This window comes from Gossypium arboreum, chromosome 5, assembly GCF_025698485.1.
Source record: "Gossypium arboreum isolate Shixiya-1 chromosome 5, ASM2569848v2, whole genome shotgun sequence".
Classification (NCBI taxonomy): Eukaryota; Viridiplantae; Streptophyta; class Magnoliopsida; order Malvales; family Malvaceae; genus Gossypium; species Gossypium arboreum.
Window position 1 is genome coordinate 89,482,440 of NC_069074.1, and position 25,299 is coordinate 89,507,738.

Genomic DNA, 25,299 nt, shown 5'->3' on the forward strand with positions numbered 1-25,299 from the left:
CTCTCCAAAATCAAGGAAAAATTGAAGAATTCCCTGATCAATAAATCCGAAAGAATAAACAAGATAAAATAGTACTACTAAACTACAAAGCTACCAAATATAAACACTTCAACTCTCAAGCCAAAATTTTACAAAATTCAAATAAAAAACTGAAGAAGAAGAAAAATGGAACCAGTAAGAGGAGTCCGTTGGAAGAGTTAGATTGAGAGAGGGAAGCAACGGATCGTTGGAAAAGCTTGTTGAGATGAGGGTAAACCCTAGCAACCAAATCATCGGAGGTTTTATCTTCTCGCTTGCAAAACTCGCAGAGCTTTTTAACGGCGTGAAGGAGAGAAGGATCGGAGGCAGGGCCATTGGTGATATTGGAGTCCCTGGCACTGTTCGATACAGTTCGGAGATAGAAATTCCAATCTCCTTCCTCGGCGCTCATTATTTTCTTTGTTTTTGAAAAGAAAATTGAAATTTCCCGCAACGGCTCTCTCTCTAAAGAAAACAAACGACACCGTTTTGTGCGTCTTGAATCACATGGCCAACCCCCCTCTGACTCTTATTTCCATTTTTGTTTTCTGTTCCGTAAATTAAGAGTAATAGACTAACCGTTCTTGAAATGTTCAAAGGATCTGTTTTATTTATTAATTTTATTTTCCGGAAAAAAATTTAATTCAAAGGTTTAATTTTCTTTGATGGAATTATATTTTTGTTTAGTTTTTCCTCCCCATTTCGGTATACATGTAATGAAAAAATTCGAGTTCACGAACTTATTTTGTAACTAACTCAATTTGAAATTTTTTTCGATTTGAATAGAGTCAAATCAAATAAAATTGTTCGAATTAAATTAAAGAATTAAACATGTCAAATTAAAATTTTATTACAGTTTAATTAATATCATGTTAGAACATATAAATTTAAAATTTTTTAAAGAAAAATAAAAATATATATATTTTAGTACGATAAAAACTTGAATCTTATTTAGGTTCTAAAATTATTATTCTAGAAATTTTTTATTTTTTAACTTTTTTATATTTTTAGATTTTTTGAAATTTTTTAATTTTAGTATGATAATGTGACTAGTATCACTAGAACAAAACTAGATCGAGCAATTAAGAATTGATAAAATGAATTGAACCGATTGACTCGAAACTACTTAAAATTGATAAAAATCGAAAATCGGGAAAAAAAGTGATATTTGAACAGGTTGAACTAGTTTAATAAAAAATATTTTAAATTATTTTATATTTTTATAAATTTTAATTAATTAATTATTATTGGTTCAACAATCAAACCAATCAAATTAGTTAAATCAGAACATATGATTTAACTTGTTTAATCACTAGTCTAATTATTAAAACAATAACTGTGACATATTGAGATTGAGATTGTATCACATCATCACTTATAAATTTATATTAATTTTTATTTTTCAAGAGGTAGGGCAATACTTTCTGCATCATTAAACTTTTAAATTTATTAAATTTAATAATTAAAATAAACTTAATTATCATATTTAAGTGTTAAAAGTAAGAAAAAAAAAGCAAATTTAGGGTAAAGAACTATATTATCACTTATTAAAATATTTAAATTCAAATATTTGATAATTTTAGTAACTTATTTAATAATTCTAATTAATACCTACCCAGTCAAATAATTCTAGAGTTTATACCCTTCAAAATATATATAGCAGGTGAGTTAGCCGACAGGCTTGACAGTGATATTCAAAGCATATTCTATGTTGGATACTTAAAGGAATTTGTAAAGAAGTAATAAAATATAAATAATTTTTTTGACCTTTATGAAATATTGTACGAATATCTCATGATAGATTTTTTTAAAAAAGAATATCAATATAAAAATACATTAAAATTGTATCAAAATTGATAAGTAGTTAGTTGCAGTTTTATTTTTAAGAATTTAGTAAGTTTATTTTTCGAGTTAAAAATGTAAGTATATTTTTAACATTGTTAAATTTTTTGTGCGACAATTTAAAATTATAAAAAGTTCATTTGATATGCATGAAATAAATGACATCGTAATGAATGTGAATTTAATAAAAATTTTAATAATATTAATAAATTCTTAAAATTTACAATGACTAACTAATGATATTATAAGAGTTGAGGCATCAAATTATTTTAAAATTAAAATATAAAAATTAAATCTCAAATTTGAACGAAGTATAGGAATCAAAACTAAAATTAACTACTATTATATAATCTAAAAGAAATTAAAGGGTAAACTACAAAAATAATCACTTTTATTTGCGTTAAATTACATTTTAGTCACTTACGTTATCGTTTTGTTATGAAGTGGTCACTCTACCTTTAAACTCCGTTACCTCCTTAATGGCGATCTTATATGGCAGTTCAAATTAAATTTATTTAATTAAAATCTATTTTCATCTTAGTAACCGAACATCCAAGTTGGCATTTAAAACTCATTTGAAATGCCACGTAGGACTGATGTTATCGAGGTAATAAAATTTAACGGTAAAGTGACCACTCTGTAATGAAACGATAACGTAAATGACTAAAATATAATTCAAGACAAATAAAATTAATTATTTTATAATTTACATAAATTAAAATTAAAATTAAAATTAAAATTTACCCATTATATTAATACATTAATTATAAAATAATTTCCATCCACTTATTTAAATAAGTGTTGAAGACACTAAATTTGACCCTATGACTAACACCATATGATACATAAACGACATTATCATAGGCTTAATTTAATACTATATTATAGACGCCCATTATGTGAGTGGTTGATATATGAGCTATTGAATAATGTGGTTTTGCTCAAAAAAAATAAGAAAAATGTGGTTGAAATTTTCGAAAAATATACAACAAATTATATTTATAATTTTTTTAAAGTGATTTTTTATATAATTAAATATATATTTTTAATATAATTTTTAGAATTTTATAAAAGGTAACAACATTAAAAACTGAAATTTTTATCTAACCCTATTTATTTAAGTTGATTTTATACGTGCATTTATAATAATTTTATATTTCTTTAATTTCAAAAATTGATTTTTTATTTCATGCATAATAAATTTAGATAGATGTATGTACATATTAAGATTAATTTGGATGTCTATTTGTCTAAGTTCATTTTGGATGTATATTTTAATATTTTTATATTTTTATAATTTAAAAATAATAATATTAAAATATGATACTTTTAAAAATTATTTATTTTTAAAATTTTTAAATTTCCTGCTATAATTATAACTTAAAAACCTAATGAGTTTTTAATAGTTTTTTTACATTTTATTTTATTTTATTTCTAGAATTATTAAAAAATTTCTAAGAATGTCGAATAATATTTTTGCTATAGTTTAAGGGTAAAATTAATTATTAACTCTTTGAGTTAATATTTCATCATCTTTTCATTAAAAGATAATGAAAATTAACGAACAAGTGATCAAAATGTAATAATCTAATAACGTTTGTGACTATTTTGTAATATTTAAAATTAGATGATCAAATATTAAATATTCATATAATTTAACCAAAAGAAAACTAAGTTGTTTGAGTGGGGTGGGTAGTTGGAGCACCTTTCCTTTGACGCAAGCGAGCATTGGATCTAACACCAACAACATATACATTAAAATATGTCACAAATTTAGAAATTTATTTTAAATATTTTTAAATTTCAAAATTTAAATTTAATTGTTAAAATTATTAATTTTTAAATTAAGTTTGTTAAAATGATTTTTAAAATTAAAAAAAACACTTGGTAACAATGTAATTTAAAAAATAATAAATTTAATGTTCCATTTGTTTTATTAAAATAGCTTATTTTTCTAAAAATAATTAATATTCATGATGTTAAGGACTAAATTGTAAACTCTGTCAAATTTATAATTGAAACAAGAGAACTGATATGCATGAAATTTTTTATATGAAATAAGATATTATAATGAATTATTTGATTAAAGTGCTTATATGGTAAAAATAAATTACATGGCAATAGGGACTAAATTGAAAATGTACAGAAAATTAGGTGTGAAACAATTTAATATGTGAATAATGAAATTATGATAAAAGTTTAATGAATGTGCTATGAGATGATGAAATATGTATAAAGTATCGTAAAAGTGAAAATTGTTGAAAAATATAAAATTTTTGTAATGATAAAGACTAAATTGTTAAACCTGAAAAAATATGCGACGAAAGAGTAGGAGTGAAATACAAATAAATTTGATAGGTGAAACAATATATTGAGATAAATTATGTAATTAAAATGTAAAAAGAAGAATTTAACAAAATAGTTTTACTAAACTTAACAGTAAATTTAGATTTTAATATCTGGAAAATATTTATATCAATATTAGATTTTAAAATTTATTCGAATACAATAAAATATATATATGTTTAAAAAATTAAAGATTAATCACGAAAATAAGCTGAGATAATGAGGGTCTCTTTTATTTTGAGAAATTAATTTCAGTATTTATTCTTTAACGAGTGTACATAATTCAGAGAATTAATTATTAAAAATAAAAAGTAATGATTAATTTCTAAAATTTAATTTAATAATGGAAAGAAAAGGGACTGAGATTTCAGAGCTTATAAAGCTTTCCAGCACTTTGCTTGTTTTGTTTCTTCAGCAAAATTTTGCAAAACACTCAGCAAATATATATTTCCTTTAAAGGAAAAAAAATTCAACTTTTTTTGGTTTAAAATAAAAATAAAAATAAAAATCGTGGATTACTAGGTTTTTTCGTAATTGACGGTAACCTTGTTTCAAAGTTTTAAAATTTATTTGTCTTTTCTTGATCTTGTCAAGTTTTTAAAGAAATTCTCAGTTTTTTTCTATTAGTTCACGCACAAAAGAAAAAAAAAATTTGATTCAAGAAATACCCAATTTGTGTTTTGATTTGAGTAGTTTGAAAGGAAAATGAGTTTTAGCTTTAAGCAATCAGGTTTAGCTACATGCATGAATGTTACAAATTCTGGGTTTCATAAAAGATTAATTTCAACAATTTGTAGCAGATCTTCGTTTTCACCATGTTTGAACCTTCAAAATCCGGAAAGAAGAAATCTTTCAGTGTCAAAACCATTGCATATTTCATCGATTGAGAAAATTAATGAGAAAAAAACAGTGTTTGAATGCAAGGCTTATGAAGCTGACAAGTCACAACCTATTGAAGTTGAAGTGAAATCAGAAGCTGCAAAAAGGTTGAAAATTGGGATTTATTTTGCAACTTGGTGGGCTTTGAATGTCGTTTTCAATATATATAACAAGAAGGTTTTGAATGCTTACCCTTACCCATGGTTGACTTCAACTTTGTCCCTTGCTTGTGGTTCTTTGATGATGTTAATTTCATGGGCTACGAGGATTGCTGAGACCCCAAAAACAGATTTTGAGTTTTGGAAGACTTTGTTTCCGGTGAGTGTTTTTTTTTCCACTTTTTGTTTTGTTTGGTCGCTGAGAAAGTGAGAGAAAAAGATAGAAAATTCTGCTGGTAGGTTTTGTTTCTGATTAAATTTAATTGTAGGATCATGTTGTTTGGAATATAGGGAGGAAAAAGTTAAAAAAAAAAAGAATGAAGATGCATGTATTTGAGTTTTAAGAAAATTATTTGTTTGTCTGATTGCTTAGAAAATGAAGGAAAATAAAGGGAAACTAAAATTTGGTTAAAGAAAAAACTTTTGATGGGTATGTTTTAAATGCCCCCATTAACAATTCAAAGACTGATTTTGAAATATTTGGAAGGCTTTGTTTCAGGTGAGTTTTCTTTTTGTTTGGTTGCTGAGAAAGTGAGAGAAAAAGATAGAAATTGTTATGTTGTTTGTACTGTAGGAAGGAATAAAAATTAAAACTGCAGATGTCCTTTGTTTGAGTTTCAAGGAAAGTGCTGTTTGTTTGGTTGTTGAGAAAATGAAAAGGCAAACTTAAACTTGTATTATGCAGCCTATGTTAAGTATAATTAAACCCTGCATTAAGTAAAATTAGTATTATGCATCCAACTTATATTTAAAGAAATAAATTGACAATTTGATGTGTGTTTCTAATACACAATCCGGTTTTGTTTTTCCGGTTTTCCTAGGTTGCTGTAGCACATACCATTGGACATGTAGCAGCAACCGTGAGTATGTCGAAGGTTGCAGTTTCGTTCACCCACATCATCAAAAGTGGTGAACCGGCTTTCTCTGTCTTGGTTTCGAGGTTCTTGCTTGGAGAGACCTTTCCTCCATCGGTTTATTTGTCCCTTGTTCCGATCATCGGTGGTTGTGCTCTTGCCGCTGTAACCGAACTCAACTTCAATATGACTGGTAAAAATAACAAACCTTCTCTAATTGTGTGCTTATATGCAGTGAATGCTCGGATATTGGAACCTTAGCAAGCTCTTATTGTTTAAAATTCTATTTTACCTTGGTTCAATATATGGTCCTCTCAGCTGGTTATCTGGAATGGCACTGAGATTGTAATTTCAATATATGTGTTCAGGTTTTATGGGAGCTATGATATCGAACTTTGCATTTGTCTTACGTAACATATTCTCGAAAAAGGGGATGAAGGGGAAATCCGTTAGCGGGATGAACTACTACGCGTGTCTATCTTTGTTGTCTCTCTTAATTCTTACACCTTTCGCCGTTGCCGTAGAGGGACCACAGATGTGGGCAGCAGGATGGCAAAAGGCCTTATCGGAAATAGGACCACAGTTTGTCTGGTAATAACATGAAGTACTAAGTTTTATTTCCTCGTTCGGTTTCCATATGATTAGTATTTTTGAGATTTATGTGTTTGATTTTGGAAGATGTTTTGAATGCATTAGATGAACGTATCGGAATTCGTTCGCTGATTAGGATTCCATTAGCTATATGACCGAGTAAGAGAAGACAGATGCATTTTAGTCTCTGTATTTTCACTTCATGATGTCAAGTCCCACTCGTTAGTCTGAACTACAAATAGATGATGGAATGCCATCTGAAAACCCATTGTGTGTCTAATGGTATTGACACGTATGTGGATCTTGAATTCGATGCTTCTTTGCAAGAACTGATCCATTTGGTTTATTTATTCATCGAGGTTGATTAATTATAGTTACATTTAGATGGTACCGTTGTTATCTTTTCACCCCCATGGTCTTGTATGCTCCTCGAGTTACCCATATATTAGCTCTCTCTTTAATTTCCTTCTGTTTATTGACATAAAACATAAATTATGTAATTGTAACAATACGTGATATTCTTACTTATTTCCATCCAGTAACAATGTTTTGTTGTTTTTATCGTATTTGAAAGGTGGGTAGCAGCGCAAAGTATCTTCTATCATCTCTACAATCAAGTCTCATACATGTCCCTTGATGAGATCTCTCCCTTGACATTTAGCGTTGGGAACACCATGAAACGTATATCCGTTATAGTCTCCTCAATCATCATCTTCCACACGCCGGTACAGCCCATCAATGCTCTCGGAGCTGCAATCGCGATCCTCGGAACCTTCTTGTATTCCCAGGTTAGTGTTCCTTATATGATATTTAGAACACTGCATCTAACATTTCACAAGTCTTAATTTAGCTACAAATCATGTCGTCTACTAGTTTGTTTTTCTCCATGGTGAGGATATATTAACAGTGGTTCTATATTATTGATCAAAATCGAGTATCTTTGATCCTACAAGATTTTGGGGTTAGATGTATCTTTTGAATCTTTGATAATTGAGTTCTTTCTTCAATTGAGAGTTGAAAGACTTGCCAACCTAACGAGCGATCTGAGGGTTGCTGTAGTTAGTGTTGAATTACGAACCAATAATGTCGACTTCAGGGATGTAGCAATTGAACCATCTGAACCAGTGTCGACCTAACCATAGGTGTCAGTATATCGTGTTGAGAATGATTGAGTTTCGATATTCCCTAATCATGTCCGATCTCTTTTGCAGGCAAAAGCGTGAGGAAAATCAGGGTTTTGAGAATTTTGATTCATCATGTACCATAGATGATGAAAAAAAGAGCAAATATCATCTGGAAGAAGTTACCTCAGATGAGACCATGTTTTAATGTCTTTTTCTTTAGTATTGGATTGATGCTGGATTTTGGTCATAGTGTAGATATATATATATATATATATATAATAATGATGATTATAAACAATGTCATACAAGGATTAATGTTGTGAACCTTTTGTCTTTGTCAGCTAAAATGAATAAAGAGCAAAGAGAACATTGTTGCAATGGCTAGAATTATTAGAAGCCTTTTCTAACTTATAAATAGATATTTTAATACACTCGAATTTACGTCCTCTTGCATGCATTGATAATAATAATGTTAATATCGACTCAATGGGTGACTCAAATTTAATATTTAAAACTTGACAAGAATTTAATTAAATTTATATGAAATTAAATTACTTTGAAAAAAATAAAAATTAAATTATTGATGAGCATTGATGATGGTGTTGAAGGCAATTAGAAGGGCACCGAACAATGGCAAGTGGATTGCATGGCTCTTCAGTTCATCCATTGTATTTGAAATATATTTATTGTAAAAGCTAATTTAGCCACTTGCTTTCTTGTCTCCATTATCATGTGACCCATGCCTCTTCATGCCTTCAAAGGATGGATACTTACATTAAAATTACTAAAATTGCTTAATTTTAAAGTTTTATTTGTATTTATTTTGCCAAGATAATTTTTTAAATTTTTGCAATATTTTATTAATCTCTCCATAAAAAATGTTAAATTTTGTTATTAGTACTATACTTTACAAAAGTTATAGATTTAATAATTATATTTTAATTTCATCATTTTTAATTTATGTACCTTTTAAATTTTAAAATTATTGTTATCACCTAACGATAACGGTTAAGTTTATTAAATTAAGTTTAAGGTTTATGTTATATGTAACGATATGTCAATTTGTTATTTTCGCATATTACTCGTTAAAAAAATTCGATAATGAATTAATGACTATCATTTACGTCAAGCATGGTAATCAATATCGTTCCAGTACTACTCATACCGACCAAAAACGCTCCATTTGATGCAAATTCCAATGGATACCGACCATATCAATGTGTACCAATTGATTTTACCTGTACCAATCGCCCTTTGGTACAATTTTTTTTTTAAAAATATATTTTAAATTTAAATTTTATTATTTATTCATACAAAAATAATTTCAAAATATGTTTTAAATTTAATTTATTTTTATTGTTTATTTTAGATTTTTGAATTATGAATTATTATATACATAGAATGAAATAATCTTCTTGTTTAATTTATGCCGTAATATTTTTACTTGCTTATGTTGAGTTTGTTTAATGATATGGATTATATTTGTAAAGCTTATAAAATCTTTTCTTTACTATTTCAACTAAAGTTCTATTTTTATTAGTATTTTATATTTGAGATTTAATTTCATTATTTGATATTTGAAAATACCTTTTTATGCATATATCAAATGTTTCACAAAATAGCGATAAATCTAAAATAATACATTGAAACAAACTGATACCGATACGAACAAGTATTGGTAGAAAACGGTACGTTCACTGATATGATACTGACTATCTTGGTGTCAAGACTAAAATTTATTCAATTAGAGCATATAAACTAAATCTATAGCTGTATACCTGGTACAATACTAGTAATTAAATTTAATCAAACGAATTTAATGGATAAATCCACAACCTTTGCAAGACTAATGTAGAATTTAAAAAAAAAAAAAACAACTCAAAATTTCTTCTTTAAAAGTAAATCAGATAAAAAAGAGGATAATTTTCCTTGAAAACTTTTGTAAATGTGTTGATACATATTATAACAAAGCAAGTAATAATACTTATTGAGGAACAATAAGAAACACCATGAAAGTATTTCAGTAAAACATGGGACAAAGCAATTATTTTCAAGGTGGATGAAGAAAAATTAATGGCCAAAAACATCATCATCATCAGACTAATTATACCTGCAAATGCTTATTTGCAGTTTGAACATCCTTATCACCTCTGCCACTGCAGTTAACCACAAATTTGGTACCATTTGGTAAAGTTGGACACAGTTTCTCTAAGTATGCCAGCGCATACGACGTCTCCAACATTGGGATTATGCCCTCCAGTCGAGATAATCTCTTGAATGCTACATTATATCACAAATGGTTCCATCAGAATCCACGACAAAGAAAACAAAAAGTTCGTATCAGTGACAAATAGTAATATCAAATGATAAAGCTGGATAAAATGTGGAATATAACATTATCAATACAAGCACCAGAGTGCAAGGAAGCCGATCAAATGGCATAAGTTAAAGGAATCCAACAACTATACGAAAGTAGGTGTGTAGGAAATGTTTAGATGTGCAAAGTGTGACTCTGACTCATCACCTGAAGACCAATTGCATAGGCGATATCTTTAGTAAAAGGATAGAAGGATGCAAGAAGTGCTTCAACCTTCAAGAAAAATTTATATGTAATCAGTCAAAACATTTTTGAAGGGTAACATATTAAAATCGATATCCCATTATAGAGTTCTGAAAATAAACAGTTGAATTCTGAATGTATATTAGATGATTAAAGATAGAAGGTGAAAATTACGTGAACAAGGACTGAATGCGAAGGAACATGTTTCTACTCCATATGAAACTTTCTTAGGTCATATAGATTAATCTTCAGAAGTAACCGGGCAAAGCAACTGGCAATGTTCCAATATGAAGTGGCAGACAGGTTTTACCTTCAGTCAGTAATCTCATAATCAGATATGATATGAACGAAGACTTGAAAATAAATTGGACTGTAGTTTCATACCTTCCAATGCTTCTTCATCTGTGACACTGGTACTCAGCACGGCCTTCATCTTTCAGAAAATTGTGCTCAGGTCAAACACCGGGATAATTCAAGCTGTATAACCACAACAAAATTTGCCGCATGCTTGCCACTATCCGGACCTAACCCTGCTGCCTCTACACCAATCAACCTAATATCCTTGTCGTTAACAAACTCATGGAAAAGTCCCATAGCATTTGAACCTCCACCATTGCGTGCAACCAATACATCCGGTTTCCCTCCCCATTTTTCCAGCGCTTGTTTTCTTGTTTCTTTACCAACCACCGCATGGGACTCTCTGACCATCATAAGATACGGATGTGGACCAGCAATCAATCCCAAAATATAATGAGTTGTCTCCACGTTAGTCACCCAATCCTGGATAGCTTCCGATGTAGCATCCTTCAGCGTCGCGGTGCCTGAATGAACTACTCTAACCAAGAATCTGATAAAGAATCTTCATTATAACACTTACCTCCGCACCAAGAAGCCGCATTCTGAAAATATTAAGTGTCTGTCTTTCCATATCTTGAGCACCCATGTCAATAACACACTGCAAACCGAACCTTGCACACACAGTAGCTGTTGCAACTCCATGCTGACCAGCCCCAGTTTCAGCAATAATCCGGTTCTTGCCCAAATGTTTAGCGAGTAATGCCTAAGCAACGGCATTATTGATCTTGTGGGCACTAGTATGGTTAAGATCCTCCCTCTGAAGTTATATATCTGACCCTTCACCATCGGTACAGCCGCTCTGCAAAATAAAGTGGACTTTCCCTACCAACATAGCCTTTCAAAACCCCAGCTAGTTCTTCCTGCAAATCATAAATAGTTTTCTTGAAAATGACTACTTCCAGTACCAGAAACAAAAGTACATGCAAAAGAGCTTACTAAGCTCAAACATGTTCTTTTACATTTTTTTAAAAAAGTAATTATAAAAAATATATGATCATAACTTGATTAAAAATTGAACCAACAAAATAAAAAGTAAGATCAATTAAAATATTATGGTATTGCAAAAACGATTTTTTTAACCATTCATAGAAGTGAAAATACTCTTGATTAGTTCTACTAATGAAATTAAGTTTATAAGAAATGCCTTTTTTTTTTTTTGCCTTCAGGAAAATGGAAGTCAATATCAAAAAATCAAAACCTAACTTTTAAAACTAAAATAAGAAGAAAGACGATAATCATTTCCAGATACTTATATAAAATCAACAACAAAGAGAAGTCAACAAATTTTCTTCTGTTAATCAATAACAAATTTCCTAGTGAAAATAACAAGCATTTCCCAAATTGGCAAATCCCAAATTAATTTCCTATCAACAAACACAATGCACAACACATGAAATACCTAACTCGAAGTAATTCAGATACGTATTCATTAAGGAATCGGATACGAATACGTATAAAATGTATCAGTGACGGAACTAGCCTGAAATTTGTCATCTTTGGAGAGGGAATGAAAAGCCGTTTCCAGCTCAGAGAGAGCAGACATTAGGGTTCCGGGAACATATTTCCCGAGACGACCGAACGAGCCGGGTCGTTGCCATCCGGTAGGATCCGACTCTATGGGAACCGGATCAACGGTTACTGGTTCTCTACTTAACGTACAAATGTACAATTAAGGGAGAAAAGTTTCGCAGGCGTGTGCGGAGATGTAAATTTACTGCAATTGAATGGAAATATCGAGGAGTAGAAAAAGACGAAGGGCTATTCGCAAGGAAGTCCGTATGTACCGATGAAAGTATAGTTTTTGTGTTAGTACCTGTATCTTCGGGTTTATTCATAGTCTAAATTTTTAATAAATTATATATTATTTTTATAAAAACTAATTTTTATATATATTATATATATATATGCAAATATATATTTATTACATCAATATAAATTTTAAAATTATTAATTAGGTTGAATAATTTAATTTAAAAATTAATTTAAAATATCAAATTTCTCTACCAATAAGTATAAACTCGTACAAGTTTAGTTTCCATGATCTCATCTTTCATAATCTCACTTTCACTTTTCGCAAACCTCATGATATGTAAAAGACCCACGCAAACATAATTATGATTCAATATTACAACACTTATATAAAATCCATAACATATTTAGAATACGTTTATTTATATGTAAAAGTTTTATAGAAAATATTTTTGTATTTTTAATATTTATTTTATAGAAAATGATTTACAGGTCATTATAAAATAAATTATTTTTCCTGTAAAATAATTTATCATTTTGAAAAATGTTCCTCTATAAGTGATTATATATATATTTATAAAAATTAACCTAAATTAAGTTTAATATTATTATATTAATAATAAAATTTATTTTATTTTTAAAAATTTTAAAATTTTAATATATAATATTATATTTTAATATTATTAAACATACATATTTAATTATATAATAAATTATTAATATAATTAATATAATTTATTATTTTAATAAATTATTTAATATTTCAATTTCAATTTTATAATAATATTTATTACAATTATAAATATATTATTAATAATGTTTTGTAGTACAAAAGTTAAAATCATTATAAGTATATGTACTCTTCACAAATTTATAATTTAGTCTCAATAATTTTATTTTAAGAATTTAATCTCTTTACTTTTCATATTTGAAAATCAAGTCCAATTGTTGATATTATTAAATTTTTTGTCAATTTGATTGATGTCACATTTTCAAAATAAAAAAACTTATTTGATAGTTATATAACTAAAAATAACTTTATAATGAACTTAAATTTAACAAAATATTTTTAATATATACAAAAGCGATATAAAATATCAATTTATAGATATAAAATAAACTCAATTAAATAATAAAAATATGAGAAAATCTTAAATTTATATTTATTTTATTAAAATAGATTTTATAAAATATTTTTAAGAAATTTATCAAATAATAAAAATATTTTATATAATTTATTTAAATACCAGAAAATATTAACTTAAATAACTCATTTTCTAAAAATTATTTTCTAGAAGACATTCAGTAAAACAAACAGGCTCTTAAACTCTGTTTGGTAACATGTAAAAGCTTTTTCGTAAAAGTTTTCAGGGTTTTCTGATGTTTGGATGGCTAAAAACAATTTCCTACCGTAAAATCAAGTGTTTTTTTAGGAAAATGTTTTACCCTTTTTGAATTCGGTAAGACATTTTCAGGAAAATGAAGCTTCCTCTCCCCCTCCCCCTCCCCCTTCCTCTTGGGTTGCAAATCAGTGCCATTGACAATAGTTTGGTCAAGGAGCTTTTCCGGTTCCTCCTTCATCCAGGTAAAACCCCTCTTTATTTTTTCTACACCATTTTCTAATTCTAATTATTCTTTTGTTGTTCATTTTTCTCTAGCTCTCTCAGCGATATTTTCCCTCAATTTCACCTTCTTTTTTTTCTTCTTTTTCTGCCCTGAATTGATAGGTTTAAGGTTTGTGAATTGCGTTAGTTCCACAATGTAAAACGTTATGAAAGATTCTCGTTTTGTTTCAGTGCTATAATAATCTTATGTCTTACCATATTTAAATCGGTTTTTTTGTGATTGTGACGACTTTTTCTTGGTGACGACTTTTTCTTGGATTTGATTGATGATCTGTGTGTTTCATGCCTCTGTATTTGGAAAGAGAGTATTGTAAGGGTTTTTACGGGACTTAAGCATGAAACCAATTCTGTTAGTGCTAATGTTTTTGCTCGATGTTGTCAAAATGATGATTTTTTAAGTTGTTTAAGGATTTAATTGTCTCCTTGTTGAATAGAAACATCTGAGATTCTTACTGGGCTTTAGTTGCATTCACAAATAGTTTGGTCAATGACCTTTTCCGGTTCCTCCTTCGTCCAGTTTTTTAAATTCTGTGTTCTTGGATTGACGGGAGCAAAAGTTCTTGATCAGAGTTGTTCTTATGGTTCCTTGCTATTCTGTAGAATCGGTGAGTTTATTTGTATTAGTTGAATGGAAGCATTTGAATCTTATGGTTTTATCAACCTATTCATCTAACAGCAGTGCCTCCGAAGTCTGATGGCTGATGTGCTTAAATATTTTGTTTTCCAGCCCCTTACACCCCAGTCATAAAATTGATGGAAATAAATGAACTAAAGAAATTGCGAGGAATATATTTGTCCATTGACTTCAGTTCATTTAATTTTATTTGAACTCTTTTGATATAGGATTTGGCATTTGATCTGTCCATTTCTGCTTTTTTGGGAGATAACATCTACAACTTTGGAGAACTCCTTGCTCATCCAATTGTAAGCACATATTTATAAGTTTCTTAAATTCACTATATATTGCAGCTGGTCCAATTGTTATGGTGATGATCGATGCAGTCTTGATTAAGAAATGTACTTTTAATTGCACGAAGATAAGGTTCATAGGCCTCGTTTATGATACTCATGTTAATGTATGTGGAGGTTTAATAACTGAAAAGTGCCTGCTATTAAGAGCCTCTTTTCGTTTTGCATTTCTTTTCATGCTATTGCAATTACATGAATACATTCTTATTTTTCATTGTGTTGAATTGATTTAAAAAGGAGTCTGTGTGTTGTAGTTTCTTTTTCTTTTTCTTTTTTTCCCTTCTAAAAAGATGAGTTTTTATTCCAACTCAAAAGATGAGTTTGAGTGATCAAGCCTTCTATCTGTTCACTTTTATTGCTTGTATGGTTTTAAGGCTTTTCAGGTTATTGTGTACTATATATGTATGTATGTGGAATTTTTATGCTATATATGTGCGTATGTGTGAGAGAGAATATTTGATTGATAGTCTCATTACTTGGAAGGTGTGCTAAATATGTTCTGTAAACGGATTGTTCTTTAATGTTTTGAGATTATTTAGTGCTTATTTTGAGGTTGTTTAAGGGCAGTTCTTGGTTTTGGGCATATTTTATGTTAGTGTTCTTATTGCTTAATGGATATTTTCAAAATTTGATAAGCATCTCTTGTTTGCATGTAGCTTATAAATATTGTATATATATATATATATATATATATGAAATTGATGTTTGATAATGTTGGAATTGTAACTTGGTAATAGTATGTCGTTCCCACTATTCAATTTTTTCTTTAGAGCCCTCCAAGTACACATAAAAACTTAGAAAAAATTGAACTTACTCGTGTTAGAAACATATTCGTATCCTACACTCATGTTCGAGTCTTAGTAACATAGGATACTCTATACTTTTCTCATGTATCATTTCTTTTTGCATTTGTTGATTATAGTTTCATTGTTATGATCAGTTTTTTGCAGTTTGTTGGATGCATATGTATTTGAACAATTTGTTGGATAATTTTTATTTTTTGCAGTTTTCTTTGGCTTGTTACTGCAAATCAAATGGATTCTTTCTATAGGCAGGCAGTCGTAGAAATTCAAGTGTTGTGCATTGGTATTAAGTACTATGTTTGGTGTTTCAATTTTCTATATTTTCGGTCTGGTTGACACCAATCACTTGGATACATGCAGGCTTCTTTGGCGTTTACAAGTCTGGTCATTGCAGCTGTTGGATAATTGGATGGGCAAAGTACATAACGCTTGGTTATTAACTGAGGCTAAAACACCTGATCTCGTTGCATCATGAATTTTTTTCTCCAGTTCCTTTCTTCCATTGTAACAATTTCGTTATTTGAAAAGGGCAAGAAGGGGGGAAAGTGAAATGATTAGCAATGAGGATAGAGATAAGTGTTAGTCATTTACGGGAATAGCCATATTTGTATGATTCCTTTAGTAGGTATTGCTTGATCCTTAAATCTTTGTTCTGAAAGGAGCGGCTCATGTACTAAACTTTTCACTTTTTGGCATTTGTTGGATCTACAATGGCACTGGAATGCCTAAGGATACGGTTAAAACTGCAAACATCATCCTTATCTTTCATTTTGTATTGGGATATTTCATTAGATACAATCAAATATGATCCACTTTTATGTGGATGAAAGTGCATTTTCATTTCAGATTAGATATTTTTCTGCATGATCTATATATTGTTTGGCTTCAATACGTTACTAGACGAGTTGTTGCTACTTGGTTATTTAACTACAAATATGATGATTAGTTTTTACCATTTACATGTGATGTGAATGAATCTTACAGGATAATTGCCAATCTTGAACAATTAAACTATGTAATAGATATATTTAATTTGATTTATTTATTTATAAATAAATCATTGCAATATATGTAAAAATAATTTAAAATATAAATTTATTAATATATATATTTATCAATATATGTAAATACAGATTTTTTGAAAATTATTTTTAGGAAATCATCAAATAACGAAAATATTTTATAGAGATTTATCCAAACACTAGAAAAGTAAATCATTTTTCAAAAATTATTTTTCGGAAAATATTTTACTGACAAATAAACGGAGCCTTAATTCAATACACGTTTCTTCATGAATTTGGGACTTATCAGACCTCATATCTAATGTACATACCCATTTCATCACTCATTCATGTACTCTATAAATTCTAACATACATACAAGGGTCAGCATAGAAACCCACCAAAAAATACAACAATTCTAAATGGCGGGACCTTCACTCTTAGTACGGAGGCCTTCAAGAGTGTCTGGCGGGTGCTAAAACAACAAAAGAGTTGGCTAAATACAATGAACCCAACTTCAAACAGGTTTCCAATCTAAGTTTTTCAAGAGAAAGTGTAAAGAAAATTTGAAAAGAAAATATGGATGCAAGGGGAGACGTAAAACTTGCCCAATAAGCCACTATTAACTTTATACAACTAAACACGAAAACTAGGTTTAGTGGATAAGTCAGATTATCCCACTAATCTCCACGATTCTCGTGACTAAGTACTCTCTTTCTCACATCATAAATGTGTGTTTTATCGGCTACAGTAACTTAGTTCCATTTTAACTAATTCTCATTTGTCTAATTAAATCTTCCAACTAGAATAATAAAATAATAAATGTGTTAAATATGACTCCTATTTTCAGTCAAATTTGAAAAGTAGTCTTTCAGTTAAACTCTGTTTACTTGTTTCAATCAAACACTGATTAGTTTAGATTATTTTATTATTATTTGATCTATAAATTTAGCCTATAAATAGGATCTTTTACAACCTTAGAAAAAAACACCTATTAGAGATTAGAACTCATAACACATTTAGAGAATTTTGTGTTTACGTTTTGTGGGTTCTTTGTTTTCGGGTTTTCGGAGTTTAGTTTTATCTCCATCTTTTGTACTCTTCGTTCTTTTGCCATTATAGTAAAATTATCTTTGCTCGTGAATTTTTATCCTCTTTAGAGGGGTTTTTCCACGTTAAGTTTGTGTTTTCAACTTCTCAATTTATTTTGCTATTTTCTTGTCCGTTGCTTAATAGGGTCGAAATCTTAACAAGTGGTATCAGAGCTAGTTCAATTTTCATAGATCAGCCCGTTCAGAGATGGCAACAACAAGGTTTGAAATTGAGAAGTTCGATGGTGAGACAAATTTCAATCTGTGACAAGTTCGGATGATGGCAATTCTAGTTCAATCAGGCTTGAAAAAGGTTGTTATCGGGAAAAAGCCTGAGAATCTAAATAAAACAGAATGGGAAGAGCTTGATAAAAAGGCTTTATCTGCAATCTAATTGTGCCTCACGAATACGGTATTGCAGGAGGTATTGATGGAGAAGACCTCATCTACCTTGTGGAAAAGGTTAGAAACTCTTTATGCGACTAAGTCTCTGACTAACCGTTTAGTGTTGAAACAACGTCTATTTACGTTTCGTATGAACGAAGGTGAGCTTCTTAGAGATCACATCAGTCAATTCATTACTTTTTTAAATGATTTAAAGAATGTTGAGGTTCATATTGACGATGAAGATCAGGCTATGCTATTATTGTGCTCTTTACCCCCTTCATACAAGTCTTTCAGGGAGACCCTGATTTATGGCAGAGACAAACTCTCGTTCGAAGATGTGAAGGGTCATTTGTTGAGTAGAGACAAACTCGACAATGAGCTTCATTTGGATAGCAAGACAGATAGGCAAGCTTCCGTTTTGGTAGCATCAAAGAAACGAGATAAAAGGTGTCGCTATTGTAAAAAGTTAGGTCACGTCAAAGTAGATTGTTATAAACTGCAAAATAAAAAAACTGCTGAGAGTAACGAGGAAGATGTAGCTGGTGCTAATTTGGCCGATGAAAATGGGGATGATTTCTTGTTAGTGTCAACAAGTGATAACACCAAGCTCACGTCCGAGTGGATCCTAGATTCAGGATGTTCTTTCCACATGTGTCCCAATAGAAAATGGTTCTCCACATACAGTTCGATTGAAGGTGGAGTTGTGTGCATGGGAAACGATTCATCTAGTAAGGTAATTGGTATTGGCACTTTGTTAAAATTAAGATGCACGATGGGACGATAAGGACACTCTCGGATGTCGATATGTACCGATTTCTGAAAAATCTCATCTCCATAAGTATTTTAGACTTGAAAGGATGCAAAATCAACATCGAGTCGAGCGGTATTAAAGTATCTCGTGGAGCTCTTGTTTTGTTAAAAGGTAAAAGAACCGGTAGTCTTTATATTCTGGAAGGTTATACAGTGACCGGTGAAATTGGACGTCCCTCGTCCGTTACGGAGTTGAAGTCAACTTGTTTGGAGCAGAGGTAACTTGGTCATAGGAGGGAAAAAGGTATGACTGTTTCGTTGAAGAGAGGTTCTCTTTTAGATGCAGGTTTTGAAAAGTTAGAACCTTGTGTTCGTGAAAATCGGACCGGGTTAGTTTTGATTTGGCGATTGTACAAGTCGAAGGCTAGAAGTCTTCGGTTCTAAGCACAAATTCGACTCGATTAATTCCTGCATAGTTCAAGATAGGCTCGTGGCGGGCTTTGGCAAAGATGGTGTTGTGGAAATATGAGTCAAGGTGGAGATTTGTTAAATATGACTCCTATTTTCAGTCAAATTTGAAAAGTAGTCTTTCAGTTAAACTCTGTTTACTTGTTTCAATCAAATACTGATTAGTTTAGATTATTTTATTATTATTTAATCTATAAAATTTTAGCCTATAAATAGGATCTTTTACAACCTTAGAAAAAACACCCATTAGATATTAGAACTCATAACACATTTAGAGAATTTTGTACTTACGTTTTGTGAGTTCTTTATTTTCGGGTTTTCGGGGTTTAGTTTTATCTCCATCTTTTGTACTCTTCGTTCTTTTTCCATTATAGTAAAATTGTCTTTGCCCGTGGTTTTTTATCCTCTTTGGAGGGGTTTTTCCACGTTAAATTTGTGTTTTCAATTTCTCAATTTATTTTGCTATTTTCTTGTTCGTTGCTTAATCGGGTCGAAATCCTAACAAAATGGTTCTTTCAAACTAAGGAGTTAACATAAACATCTAAAAGCTGAGGTGGTGTATACTCTACAATAAAGTCTGCCAAACACAAAATTCACCTGTAGGCGCATTTGTCGGATCTTATACTTAATCAAAACTAATACTTTACTCATTCAAAATTTACTCTAAATATCAAATCTCAATAAAAAGTAACCGTATACTAGGACTTAGCCGAGCAGGCTATTACAGTTCAAAATAACTCAATTAAAGTGTAGTTGGTTGTGATAATTTATGCTTAAGATGTATTAAAATTATTTAATTTATTATAATTAAATTATCTATTAAAATTAAATGAAATATGTCACTAGCCTTCATATCTTGCCATGTTGTTTTAAGGAAATTTCCAATATTCAATATAATTTAATATTTTGATTTTGGGTACATTTCATGTCTATTTTATGGTTCATGTTTGAGGTTCATGATTATTTTATTTTTAAGGTTTGAATCTATGTCCTTTTTTAAAAGTGCAATATATTTTACCATTGCACTCAATATTTTTTATCCTAAAATCTGTACTGAGACCTATAGATATAGACATAGAATTTTTTTATTAATTTCACACAATCATGGGTATATATATTATTACAGAAAAGATAAAAAAAAAAAAAAAGAAGAGAAAGAGGAGAAACAAGACACACAATGTTTAATAGGAAAGGTAGAACAAGTAGGAATCCGGTAGTATATTATGGGGTGGCTGTCAAATTTATTTAGTAGTATTATTAATATAAAGAAGTAGACAACCTCCATGGGTCACACAGCATAAACCGATAGAGATAAGCATGGAGCAATATATGATGCAAAGAGAGGCAGGTTAATTGCAACCGCTCCACATGATTTGTGCTGTCAGGTTTAGAGATCCATCTGCATTTGCATGGATATGAGCTTCGGAGGAAAATGCACCCCCACATGATAAGGGCAAGATGTCAGAGCTATTGTAGGGCTGAAGGATGCTCACTATATCCTCCCAAACAATATGGTTTTCGGTCGGAATGATCTTAGTAGCCACCTGATATATAGTTTAATTAATTAATTTCTTCTGCTACAAAATCAAAATAAATGAAAAATATATTGATTAATTAATACCTTACAATCAGTGGTCCAAAGAATAATCCACTTAACCCTAACAACATCATACACCAGGCCTCCGTACAGACCGTCGACCATCATATTCTGCGCAAATGGAGTGGGTAATGAATCTTTTTTAATCGTTACCGGAGCACCTTGGTAATTCGAATACATCAAGCTCGCAAGGCAGTCATCAGAACCATTCTTAAGCTCACCTTTTACCACTTTATGAGTTGGAGGACAAGCCATTTTTAACTCCTTTTTTAGTTCACTCTCCTTTTATTCTGCTTCATATCTACCTCCATACACATATTTATACACAACCTTCTAGCATTACAAGTAAGACTTTTAAATTTAAATATGATAACAAAGTCATTTTATTCAAATATTTAATAACATAACTTCAAATTCAAAGTCATATTATTTAGTTTTAATAAAATAAAACTCGAAAAGCCTCCCTGTTAAGACGACAAAACCCTTATAGTTAAAAGGATATTATTGTCATCTATCTTGGTATTGACCTTGGCTAAACTGGACAAATTGCTTTTTAGGCCCTCACTGCCAACAAGAATTTAATTAGCAGTGTCCAATGGTACTTTGAAAATATATTGGGAGATAATTTAATTAAATTGAAGACAAAAGCTCCATAGTTAGAGGGATATTATCGTCCTCATGTATATTTGGCCAACAATTTTTATTTGATTATTTATATCAGGTAGTCATTTTATTTAAAATTTAGACCTGAATAAGAACAAAAACCTTATTGTCATCCCACCTTTTTTTTTTTATAAAATAAATATTAAACTTGTAGTTAGGAGGATAATATTGTCATTTCACCTTTTATAAATAAATATTAGGCTTGTGAGTTTTAATTGTGCAAGGATATGAATAGGTGATTGAAAATATACATAATTGTACTTTATTAAAATCCATTTTTAAAATTACCAACAAGGATTAATCAAATAAGTTTATATTTAATTAACATATTTTTAAAAACTAATGATAAGTGTTGGATGTAGTGGTAAAGAAGGAACATTACAATTTCGAGAGAACATTTAAGTTCAAATCTTGAAGGTGACATTTTTAGGACCTTCAACATGAACCATAAAATGGACATCACAAATAACAAAAAATCATATTTCTTTTAAAAGAATTTAGTTGTCAAAATACATTAGGCTCCACTTGTTCCAAATAATTGTTCTAGTTCTTGTTTGCGTATTTGACTTGCAACTTTTATATGAGTAGGTGTATCAAGTATTCAATTTATTTAAAGTAAATATTTTTTAGTTTTAATTAATAAAAATGAAAATGACAAAAACCTTATTGTTAAGAGTATATTAATGACATCTTTTGTTTAAGTTTTAACTATGCGAGATTTCAAACTCTAGATTTTACTGACACACTTAACATGATGTTTGTATACGAGTATATGTTGTGTGATTATGTAAATTAATGTATCTATGAATATGTTATATGACCATGCATTGACTTTATGGCGAAACTAATTTGTTTTTGTTGAGTTAGTGACACATCTGTTCTACAAAGTGTGGAATTTCATGCCTTCTGATTTTTGTTGTTGTACAACTGCATGTCTTACATGCTTTTCGTTCAGATTCTATATTTGCATGCCATGTCACATTTCATGGGGTTGGAATAATATGGTAAAGAGAAATATCTATTAGTTTAATGATCTGCACTATCTGGTGGGTTAACTACATTTCTGTTATGGCAGCTTGACAGCAATTATAATGTTTTGACCACATATTTCTAACTTGATAGTTTGACTGCAATTCTGGTGGCATTGTTCACAATTATCTGTTGGTGCGTAACATCCCAAACCCGACCTAGACGTTATGACCAGATCTAGAGGAGTGACTACAACTCATTTGAAAATCCAATAATCGTTGAACACTTATAAACGTGACGTTAGCCTTCGCTAAGTAAAAATCTAGTTATTTAAAGAACTCATCTTAACCAATTTGATGAAACCTTTGATTATTTATACTTTTAAAACATTTAAGTTTGAAATGGAATTTTAATCTAGTTTGATTTTGTAAAATGCGATTTGCTATTGGAAACCTTGGTTTTGCATATACAATGAATATCATAAAAAATACGTCAAGATAATTAAAAACGGGAAATAAAATAAGCAAAAATTCAAAGTTTTAAAAACAAGTCCCAAAATTATCGAAATAGAACGAACTAGATTTTTAATTAATACTAAATAAAAACATTTATCCGAGCTCCTGCTGTAACACCCCTTACCCGTTACCGTCGCCGGAACAGGATACAAGGTATTACCAGAACATAACATATACCAAGATAGAAATATGTCATCCCATTTGATAATGCATCGTATAACATATATCTTGAACAATATTAGCCAACTTTTATGGCTTGTACAAAGTAACTGGTCGAAATTGTAACTAATATTTTAAACCTAGACAAATATGACACATAACAAAATAATTTTTGCCTACTATACATGCCATAATTCAAAACATTTAGTTCAAATACCCCAAAGTATGATAGTGCGGGTAGATCTTCACGATCCTTGACTCTGAGCAAGCTGGAGAACACTATAAGACAAAAGAGAGAAAGCGAAGTAAGCTTATAGCTTAGTAAGTAGTATGTAAATACTAATTTAAGAATCTAACATGTTTACACAACAATTCAAGTATGTCTACTTTAACTTCACTACTTATTCCACTTCGATTAAGCTGTCTCTGCTGTGTCATATTCACTAAATAAATCATAACTCGAGTTACAAAACTCGAAATTCATATCCGTAAAATTTCCTGAATCTAGACTCATAAAGGTTCTTGCTAAATTTTTTTATAATTTTTGGTTCAGCAGATTAGTACAGTTTATTAGTTAAAGTTTCCCTGTTACACAGCTCGACTGGCCTGACCTCTGTCCACTACGAATTGAATTTCTCTCAGTACATAACTCAAACAACCCTGAAGTCTGTTGTATTTAAAACTAGTCTCAATAAGGAATTTAGGCATGTAAACTATATTTCTTAGTTTGCTTTGTACAATTTTAATGATTTTTCAAAGTGGAAACAGGGGATCACGTATTCATCCTGAGCAAGTCAGTTACAATTGTAAATATCTCAAAATATAGAATTCCTTTGCTTGCCCTGCTTCTTTTATATGAAAGTAGACTCATTAAGCTTTAATTTCACATCTCATTCAACCTCTAATTATATTCCTCCTATTTTTGTGATTTTTCAAAATCACGTCACTGCTGCCATCTAAAACAGTTTTAATACTAATTTCACTCTTTCACACATTCTTTATGCTAACCTCATTTTATCGTATATATGTATATGCCACAATTCATTTTCACCACATTTCATTCACTATAAGTGTAGGTCCAAACCACAATGTCACCACAAAACCATCCCGTTGAACAATTCGGATCAATCCTCGATATTTAACGGTTTGAGACACAACCCCACCATCATACTTCATTTAGTTCGGCTCTCTTGTACACATGGGGAACACTTAGTACCACTCATGCGACCTAGCCGATTTGTCTCGTAGCTCTCTTGTCTACATGGTGTCCTTCACTTGGAATCACGCATGCGACCTAGCTACATTTATCTTTCACGTAGCTCTCTTGTCTACATGGTGTCCTTCACTTGGAATCACGCATGCGACCTAGCTACATTTATCTTTCACGTAGCTCTCTTGTCTACATGGGATACATCTCGTATCACGCATGTGACCTAGCTACTACAGGGTGTCTCGTAGCTTTCTTGTACACATGATGTGCACTCAGCATCATACATGTGACCTAGCTACGCCCTCTATTTCATTCGATCTCTCCAGAATGTTCAACCAGGATCTCTCTCTCGTATTTATTTCCATTCTTCCCATAGTCAATTTATATTTTAACATCAGCTAGTATATTTATATAATAGGCTGAAATATAAGAATGTACATGAAATTATTGTAATATTTACATACAACTTACCTTGGTGCAAAATATGGAAATTTTGCAATTTAGTCCAAAACTTTTCTTTCCCCGCTCGAGGTCGGGTTCAGCGCCTTTCTTGATCTATAATAACACATTTAGCTCATTTAATACTCATACTATTTATTTCAATCCAAAAATCA

At 30.2% G+C, this 25,299-nt stretch overlaps 2 protein-coding genes, 1 long non-coding RNA gene and 1 pseudogene across 3 annotated transcripts; 2 read left to right on the forward strand and 2 right to left on the reverse strand.

Annotated features, from left to right (window-relative positions):
- The first annotated feature begins 4,591 nt into the window (after positions 1–4,591).
- LOC108450053 (glucose-6-phosphate/phosphate translocator 1, chloroplastic-like) lies at positions 4,592–8,190 on the forward strand. The gene is made up of 5 exons (XM_017747487.2): positions 4,592–5,403; positions 6,065–6,290; positions 6,466–6,688; positions 7,263–7,476; positions 7,900–8,190. The coding sequence occupies exons 1-5, from the start codon at positions 4,912–4,914 to the stop codon at positions 7,909–7,911; spliced, it is 1,167 nt and encodes a 388-aa protein (XP_017602976.1). The 5' UTR covers positions 4,592–4,911; the 3' UTR covers positions 7,912–8,190.
- Positions 8,191–9,696: 1,506 nt separating this feature from the next.
- Positions 9,697–12,564, reverse strand: LOC108450808 (tryptophan synthase beta chain 2, chloroplastic-like; annotated as a pseudogene).
- A 1,265-nt stretch (positions 12,565–13,829) lies between these two features.
- Positions 13,830–16,704, forward strand: LOC108452024 (uncharacterized). The gene is made up of 4 exons (XR_001866337.2): positions 13,830–14,063; positions 14,947–15,027; positions 16,079–16,158; positions 16,236–16,704. It is a non-coding gene; the product is annotated as an uncharacterized LOC108452024 (long non-coding RNA).
- A 3,935-nt stretch (positions 16,705–20,639) lies between these two features.
- Positions 20,640–21,490, reverse strand: LOC108452543 (uncharacterized). Its single transcript, XM_017750341.2, has 2 exons — positions 21,194–21,490; positions 20,640–21,116 (listed from the first exon to the last, which is right to left on the reverse strand). The coding sequence occupies exons 1-2, from the start codon at positions 21,422–21,424 to the stop codon at positions 20,922–20,924; spliced, it is 426 nt and encodes a 141-aa protein (XP_017605830.2). The 5' UTR covers positions 21,425–21,490; the 3' UTR covers positions 20,640–20,921.
- Between the last annotated feature and the right edge of the window lie 3,809 nt (positions 21,491–25,299).

Excerpts from the sequence above, each read along its gene's own strand:
- LOC108450053 (XM_017747487.2), top strand. The coding sequence starts at position 4,912 with ATGAGTTTTAGCTTTAAGCAATCAGGTTTAGCTACATGCATGAATGTT. Across the intron at positions 5,404-6,064 it reads TTTGGAAGACTTTGTTTCCG|GTTGCTGTAGCACATACCAT; the intron begins GTGAGTGTTTTT and ends CGGTTTTCCTAG. Across the intron at positions 6,689-7,262 it reads ATAGGACCACAGTTTGTCTG|GTGGGTAGCAGCGCAAAGTA; the intron begins GTAATAACATGA and ends CGTATTTGAAAG.
- LOC108452543 (XM_017750341.2), bottom strand. The coding sequence starts at position 21,424 with ATGGCTTGTCCTCCAACTCATAAAGTGGTAAAAGGTGAGCTTAAGAAT. Across the intron at positions 21,117-21,193 it reads TTTGGACCACTGATTGTAAG|GTGGCTACTAAGATCATTCC; the intron begins GTATTAATTAAT and ends ACTATATATCAG.